Raw genomic sequence first — 8,687 nt, 5'->3', positions numbered from 1 at the left:
CAAGCTGCAACTGACTATGACAGATGAGCTAATAAAAGCCACACATAAACCATGCAGTGTTTTAACACTCCGTTGCACATACTGCATGCGTTTGTAGTCTAGCAAAATCTATATAGTGACTAGAGCTAATTTTGTGAAGCTATGAACAGTTTACTGAGCAATATATCTGTCAACGTTGCGGGCAATTTAGCACCCGTAGGACCCAGATACCAAACATCAACGGCAAGGTCATTGCTCATACGCCCCCGTGTGCTGTATCAGAGCACATGTGCTGTCTGGCATACGATCGAGACACACACATATATATATATATATATAGAGAGAGAGCACTGTAATTGACATTGGGCAGGCGAGATGACTGCTATTTCGAGAGATAACTAATACTGGTTTTAGCAGTGAAGTCTGGGATGCAAAGATGCTGCCAGAGACTGAGAGCAACCGTTTTACACGTATGTAGAACAAACATACAGAGTTATCGAATGATTCCCACCTACTTATGTGTTAGTAATGTATCATGGCATACTAGCCATATAAAACTAAGCTGGTTACACTTCGTCTGGGTTATGCAATATCCTGGATTAGGATTAATCTTGGTTCAATGTCTGCACTACTACGTTTCCTGGCCCCACTGAAATTAACCAATTACAGAATTACATGGAACACTTTCAGGACGGGTCAGTTTCATAAACTAAAAACGTTTATAAGCCTAGTCACAGCACTCTCTTCCTGTCACACATCCTCTACTTACCAAAGTACTCTATAACAGTCACATCACTCTCTCCCTGTCACACACTACACCCTCTACTTACCACAGTACTCTGTAACAGTCACAGCACTCTCTCCCTATCACACACTACACCCTCTACTTGCCACAGTACGCTGTAACAGTCACAGTACTCTCTCCTTATCACACACTACACCCTCTACTTACCACAGTACTCTGTACCAGTCACAGCACTCTCTCCCTATCACATACTACACCCTCTACTTACCACAGTACTCTGTAACAGTCACCGCACTTTCGTCCTATCACACACTACACCCTCTACTTACCACAGTACTCTGTACTAGTCACATCACTCTCTCCCTGTCACACTACTTGCTCTGCACTAGCAGTCATGATACACTGGCAGTCTTAAGTACCTTACTTTCATGATGATTTTGTTACTCTTCACGATGCAGAGATACAAGTCACAATGATCTCGGCTAATCACCCTATACACTGCTTGTAACAGTGAACTGTAAGAATCACACTACTGCCCCCACCCCCAACGAAGCCACATCATCGTGCTGCTAGGCATGGTGAACTGCTCCGAGGATACATACCAGGGTGACCTCAAAGCAGTGGTCGTGGCCACCCAGTATGAGATCGATGCCATCTACATTCTCTGCCAGCCGGAGGTCGTTGGGAGTCCGCATGTGCGTCAGAGCTATCACATAGTCCACTCCCTGCAGCAACACGCACACGAATACTGCACAGTGGACACAGCTAAGAACTGACTTTCTATGATAGAATCTGGACCTAACACGACACCGCTGACATTCTATACACAGGAAACGAAATTCGTTTTGAACAATTAACCAAATTTAATCACATTATGGATTCAATGGATTGGAATTACATCATGAATGGCCCAATTATAGATTCCAACTGGCAACAAACGCTACTCAGCTCGTTTGAATACATAAACCAGTCGAGTGTTACAGTATATGAACTATATGGTGCAATCTAGTAGGAAGTCTTACGGTGGGTATCATTTTCGCCGCTTAAAGATTTCACGTATGAAAAAGTTAGCATGTAATACAAATTAATACTGTCCCATGGTCAACGTCTCTTTATATATATATATAGCTGCGTTCACACGAGATACACGGCCTCGCTAGTTCCGTACTTATCTGGTGCTGAATTCGGCTGAAATACCGTGCTAACACAACCCCGAGCGTTCACACGAGAATCGAGGCTTAGCTGGCTAGGTATAATATAGACTGGTACCCGGTCGACAGTTCCACACGCTACACTAACGTCGTGTAGCGAACGGGTACCAGTCTAGGTAAGCGCACTACAGTTTCGCAATTCGAAATTGCCTTCACACAACAGACAATACGCGGCCAGCGTGGTGCCGAATATACGCGGCTTATTCAGTACCATACTGAAATACGCGGCTTACTCGGCGCGGAATGTGATTCCGCGCCGAGTAAGCCACGTATTTCAGTACGATACTGAATAAGTCGCGTATATTTTTACCGTGTGAACACTCAAGTACGGTACTGAAATCCTCGTGTGAATGCAGCTTATGTCTCTTTATTTATATATTATGTTACATGTGATTCTCGGGCTATAATCTAGAGAAATACATGTCACGAGATGTTGTTTCGCTGACCTGTGATCATTTTTATCTCCTCGCTACATAAATGTCACAACACGTGAGAGCATGACATCTCCAAGAGCTAATAATATATAGCGTATAGCAGAAAATGGGAAAATAGTCCCATTTTATGGCAAAATTATTTTATTTTAACTGCAAGTTTAGTAAGTTTATAGTATTGCATTAAGCAACATTGTTTCTGCTCTAAAACAAGATGAACCACTTGTCTCTTCGGCACTCCTAGGCTGAGATATTGGATTGTAATCTTAGCTCATCCAGGTGTTACCGACGTGTAGAAATCAAGTTGCACTCGTCTCCCTAACCTAAGCTGGCTTCAGCCTTTTGTCTGTCGTTTCCATCGCCGTTTGGAGTGCTGATCAATGACGTTACTCGTCCAAATTTGGTTTTCTTACTACACCATAGCAAGAGATAAGCGTTGCGGTGCAAAGCGTTGCTGTTGAAGTAAACTAATAGTTGAAGGCATGTGAAAAGTTCGCCCCTATCTGTGCTAAAAGTTAATTACATTGCAAAAAGAATTGGAAGAACTAAAGCAATCAATAGGTGCAGAACTTTACTTCTTGATATGGAAGTTTGTACAATGCCAAATTCTCAGAACGCTCGCTTCATTTTACGCCATCACGGAAAAAATACACAAACATCCGCCTCAATTCTGGTATCTATTTGTAGCCGAGGGTTTATTTATTCGCATCATAACTCTTGCAATGTGGTACCACAGACTTTACCCAGAGAAATCTGGTAAATTCCTGAGGAAAACTCCCACTACACGGCAATGTAAATGGCTTGTTTAGACACGAGTAATGGTGAGGCATTGCAGTCTGGCTTCAAGCGCTCCGTGCTTCCAAGCTCGATGATGAGCCCCGCCACATGCCTTCCAGCCAAGATTGAACATTCGGCTATGCATAGATACCAAATTGAGGCAGTTGTTTGTATATTTTTTCTGTGATGGTATGAAACGAAGCGAGTGGTATGCGAATTTGGCGCTCACGCTTTTTTCCACCTGCTCTATTTTTCCGTGAGTTTGCACACAGTGGTATGCATGCCGTAAAAATGTGTGTTGCAGAGGAGCATTTAAATGGCATTTATGTGGCATTGTTAGCCAATACAGAATGCATAAACATTGAAACTTTGGTAGTAGAATACATTTCGTGTTTATTTGCTATTACTTTTTATTATTTAAACGTTCTAAGTGCATGATCGACACTGTACCATATACGCACTACCCTGGCTAGCCTAGGCTGCAGCAAATACATTACAGTGTACTTATACTAGTACTAGTGTCTGGTATTACTTACCATATCAAAAGAAATGGAATTTATAAGAGAAATGGAAGGAAGGATGAAAGGAATATTTCTCAAAGCATTCTATAAACGTCACAGATCACACCGTCATAACAACGGCAACGCAAACAAAGTTTCAGTCTTCGATAACCAGTCTAAAGCCCCCCCCAGGGGTTTGGATTATTTCCAAGTGACTTCCATTCATAAATTTATCATGGAAACACCAGAACAATTTTGAGACGAGCTTAGGTGCGAGACATGTGTTCAACTTGATTTCTACACGCTTGTAACGCGTGGATGAGCTAAGATTACAAGCTGATATCTCAGCCTCGGGGTGTCATAAAGACAAGCGGTTGGTATTGTTTTCGAGAGGAAAGAATGCTGCTTAATTCAATACTATGAACATATTCGAGACCTGCATTTAAAATAGAATGATTTTTGCAATAAAGTAACACTATTTTCCTGTTATACCCTATGTATTATTAGCTCTTGATATCAACGATATATAAACACTAAATCAAATATAGTTATTGGAGGATTCATGCAGCATCTCTCAGCTACATGTCTAATAGGCTAAGGAAGAGCTGCACTACACGAATGTAAATTTGCTATAATTATGATGAAAGTTTGCACACAGTAACACTAACAGATATGTTAGACAAAGTTTATTTTACATTTTAGATGAATTTTAGTATAAATGTTTTTGAAATTATAATAATTTCCTTGTTAATAAATTAAGTACTGCTTAAATATGCTGCAAGATTGGTCGACGTTTAACTTACTTCATCTTTGAGTTGTTTGGCTAAGAGGTTGCCCTGCTCCACATAGTCTATGTAGGTCAGGTCATCGGGTGACACTGTTGCCAAAGTGGCCAGCCACTCTTCCTCTACCAATCCCACAAACCCAAACTGAAAACCCAAAATGAAAAAGAGTTACTTTACCTTATAGATTGTTTTATGATATAGCTGCTTAGACACATTTACGGTTACCAGAATAGATTACACTTAGTCTATTCTTTGGAACCATTGCAAAATTAGGTTTCAAATCTTCACATCATTATAATTTCCAGTTTTCACAACATTTTTTGCAACATTGTGGCAGGTGAGACACAAAGAGGGAGAGATCGAGAGAGAGAGGGGGAGAGAGGTGTGAGGCAGGGAAAGAAAGGGAAAGAGGAGGCTGGTGGCCCACAGCCATACACAGAGAGTGAGAGAGAGAGAGAGAGAGAGAGAGAGAGAGAGAGGAAACGATGGAATAGCACTACCTTCTTCCCGCACACCCTCACCCCGCACCGCGACAGTACCACGGGAGACCATCCCCCCCATCCTCGCCCAGTGTGCCTCTATGACAATCACCTCACCCATACCAACACACCCCCCCCCCCCCCCCCCCCCCCCCCCCCCCCCCCCCCCCCCCCCCCCCCCCCCCGCCCCCTCACTAAGACATCACCCAGCCAGGCGCCCAGCTGCCCACACCACACCCCACTGTGTAAACTACCACCCCCAGCCCTCATCCACTCCGCTTGGATCTATCCACGCAACATACATGAGTCACAATACATGACGCCACTCACCACCCCCACCATGTAATGAGAGTCAAGCAGTCTCCACATTAGACAGATCCTGGCTCCGCCGTGCATTACGATACTAGACTAGACTATACCAAAGATCATCGATTCGCGTACACTGCAACATCTACTCCAGCACACGTATCAATACCTGCAGCGCATTTGTCTGCCTTGCATAAACCATGCTTACTGAAATAGGGACCCAGACAAGCAGGGTAACACGGGCAGTAGCCAGAGTGAGCGTCATGAAGAACAAACGGGAGTAGACAGACAGGAAGGACACACCAACATAGATATCGTTAGTGAACTTTCTAGTTTTGATCCGAGTTTTGAGAGTCTAATTAGCACTGAATAGATGAACTCAAAATCTACTGGCTCAAATACGAAAGCAAAATAATCAGCTTTGTGTGCAAGCACCAATATATTGGCACTTATGAAGCCGAACGATGCACTACCAAGGTCAACCAACCAATGTTCTAAACCGGCTTCATAATGGAATCAGAGGGTGCAGTTCCAAATAACAATTCTACTAACCAACAAGTCTTCTGAGCGCGAAATAGACTTGTTAGATGAACATCCTAAAGCCGATCCCATGTAACATAAATCTGTTATGGCCTTTTGATAACATGGCCTATCTCACCGCATACCGACACTGCAAATTTGATCCTACAATCAAAATAGATCGCCGACCCCGCGGGCGCCGCCTAATTTTTCGCCGTGTGTTAACATGCTATCCCGCGCTAAATACGCGTAGTTTCTAAGACTTAACTTTAGCCGCCGGACGATGACGGCTGGGCCAGCCTCCGCTTCAGAGCGTAGCCTAATTAATATCCCCATTATGACTAAGTTAGCTATTACGCTAATATTGTGTCTGTACAATCCAGGACCAGAGTGCGTGGGCTTAAATTTTTTGATATACGTATTGCGCATGAGCTATTATGGGGTATAAAAGGCACGTACCCGGGGTTGAGATTGATTCGTCGAATTTTGTTTTTAATACTTCAGCTTCCACTAATGCTAGTTTATACTTGCCAAAAATATCTATCCAAAGTATTGGCAAGACAGACATAAGACACCGTGCATGTTTCCACTCTTCCGGTGTTATTTTCATACAACAGTACTTTTCCACTTTACAGTTAGTGATAAAATGGCTGCTAATTGAAACATGATCCGGATACCACCAGATTTGATTATACCCTGGTTGCCAGCTTTCCTGCTGGCCTACTTAAGATCAAACCTCGACATGCTTCCACGTCAGGTGGAAGCCCATAGTGACATCATGGCAGGTAGGGAGCCATCAGCCACTTAACTATTCTTCTCTTTCTTATATGCCTATCTCACAATAATGCAGTATAAATCCCTAATACATGTATCGGTGGTAGAGCCTACAGCAACATTGTTTACCGTATTGCCTGTCCTGCTAAGTGATGGTACGCCCAAGCCTACAACTGAGCATGCACAGTCACCCCGTGCTAACTTAGCCCAATTGAGCCTGGTTGTGTCTGCATGCTCAAATTAGGATAGCAAATTTTGTAGTCTGTACGTGGGGGGGGGACCTGCTGCTTCCAACCACTATCATGGCTGGGTGTGTTACCGACCCGAAAACTATAAGCATGCCTATCTTTATGCTGAAGCACAAACAGCATTTTGCTATCCATGCTGAGCTAATCTGCTACAAAACAGAAACTATAGAAACACATAACCACATAACCACAGTGAAGTCCTTTATGGGTTACCTAATCTGACGTAAATATCGGACGTAGTTGTTGTAGTAGACAATCAATTGTCATGCAATTAAATTCTGATTACATATTACAGTACAGGTAGGTTCCGTTAACTTTTCACGTTAACGACCATTTCAAAATTACCTAAAAAATTGTAAATAACCAAAAAATCGTAACTCAATAACACATCGCAGCAACGCCTGTGAGTCCAAACATGCAATATACGCTTCCATTTGTTTTTCGTGGTGCATTGTGAGTTGAATGATAGCATTTAATTGAATTATTATTTGTTCTTGTTTTACAATTTCTCATTTTACGACCTTGTTATACTAGAACCTAACCCTGTCGTAAAACGGGACCTAGCTGTAAATATCTTGGTTACGTATAGCAGTAAATATCCTGTTTTTGTATGTTCGTAGGTCGTACGACTTTATTGAGCACCTGTATACTCACATATTTGCCAGTGGGCTGATAAAACACTAAATAAATAGTAGATTGTAATGCTCCGGAGCAGTGGTTCTTAACCTTTTTGGCCCCACGACCCCATCAGACATTCTTGGTCAGTACCGTGACCCCCCCCCACCCACAAAAATGTTAAAAAAACAGCCCGATTTATGAAGACATGTCTGCCAATACTCAGTCAATGGGATGGCTAAATTGCTTCGCAGCTATCAGGAGATAAAAATTTTTTTCACTTGGACGGCCAAATGAGGAAATTTTTGTTGCAACCTGATAATTATATAGAATTTAAATGAATTTGTTTCATTTATGACCCCTTCATGACCCCCGGAAAAACCCTAAACGACCCCCAGGTTAAGAACCGCTGCAATTACTAAACACCGACTTTTCTGTCATGTCTGCTTGCCACAAAATATCATAACGAATTTAGATTTAATTGAAACTTGTTGAAAAGCAAGTACCATTAACATTCCATGTGCGAGAAACTGCCTGTTGGATGCATAGATAATACTGCCATGTTAAAAAAAACACCAGTCAAATAATAAATCTGTTAAAATGCACCTCTGTCAAAATATTTTGATGGGCTGGTTGGATTACAACAAAATAGTTTCTCAAATGTGAGTGCAACTTGAGTGTGTGATCTATGGCATGTTTTTTGTTTCATAATTCTATTTTGTTAATCGGTCGATTCGTTTAATGTTTTGTTCGATGTATATATGAGCTAAAATCACATATGCATGTTGAAATGTTACCTTTGATATTGTTCCTTTATATTCGATTCACATCGAAGACATTCATATTAGCAGATCGCATTATTTGATCACGCGAATCAAATGGCTTGATTGACTGGATCGAAAGCTTGCACATGCAGACATGAGGCACAGCAAGATCATAGAAACAAGCCATAGCAACAGGATAGGAGAGTGGGAACATTAGCAATACCATAGCAGGCTGGGAGCAATATCAACATGATGACATGATGGGATTCAAGCAACAACATGGGGGAGGGGGCCAAAAGCGATAACACAACAAGTAGGTAGCCAAAGTGACATCATGGCAGGTGGAAAACCATAGTGACATCACGGCAGGTAGGGAGCCATAGTGACATCACAGCAGGTAGGGAGCCATAGTGACATCACGGCAGGTAGGGAGCCATAGTGACATCACAGCAGGTAGGGAGCCATAGTGACATCACGGCAGGTAGGGAGCCATAGTGACATCACGGCAGGTAGGGAGCCATAGTGACATCACGGCAGGTAGGGGGGCAGAAGGG

The 8,687-nt window shown here is 42.5% G+C and overlaps 1 protein-coding gene across 5 annotated transcripts in view; it reads right to left on the bottom strand.

The window, feature by feature from the left end:
- LOC106804990 (mannosylglucosyl-3-phosphoglycerate phosphatase-like) overlaps positions 1-8,687 on the bottom strand; it is a 61,703-nt gene that overhangs the window by 38,602 nt on the left and 14,414 nt on the right. For all 5 annotated transcript variants that reach the window (XM_014806428.1, XM_014806430.1, XM_014806429.1 and 2 more), the window contains 2 exons: positions 4,447-4,572; positions 1,327-1,449 (listed from right to left, as the gene is read on the bottom strand). In XM_014806428.1, the coding sequence (XP_014661914.1) occupies positions 1,327-1,449; positions 4,447-4,572 (249 nt within the window). The remainder of the gene's footprint in view (positions 1-1,326; positions 1,450-4,446; positions 4,573-8,687) is intronic.

Source organism: Priapulus caudatus, unplaced genomic scaffold (genome assembly GCF_000485595.1).
Source record: "Priapulus caudatus unplaced genomic scaffold, Priapulus_caudatus-5.0.1 Scaffold95, whole genome shotgun sequence".
In the NCBI taxonomy this organism is placed as follows: domain Eukaryota; kingdom Metazoa; phylum Priapulida; class Priapulimorpha; order Priapulimorphida; family Priapulidae; genus Priapulus; species Priapulus caudatus.
This window is presented reverse-complemented; position numbering and strand designations above follow the sequence as displayed.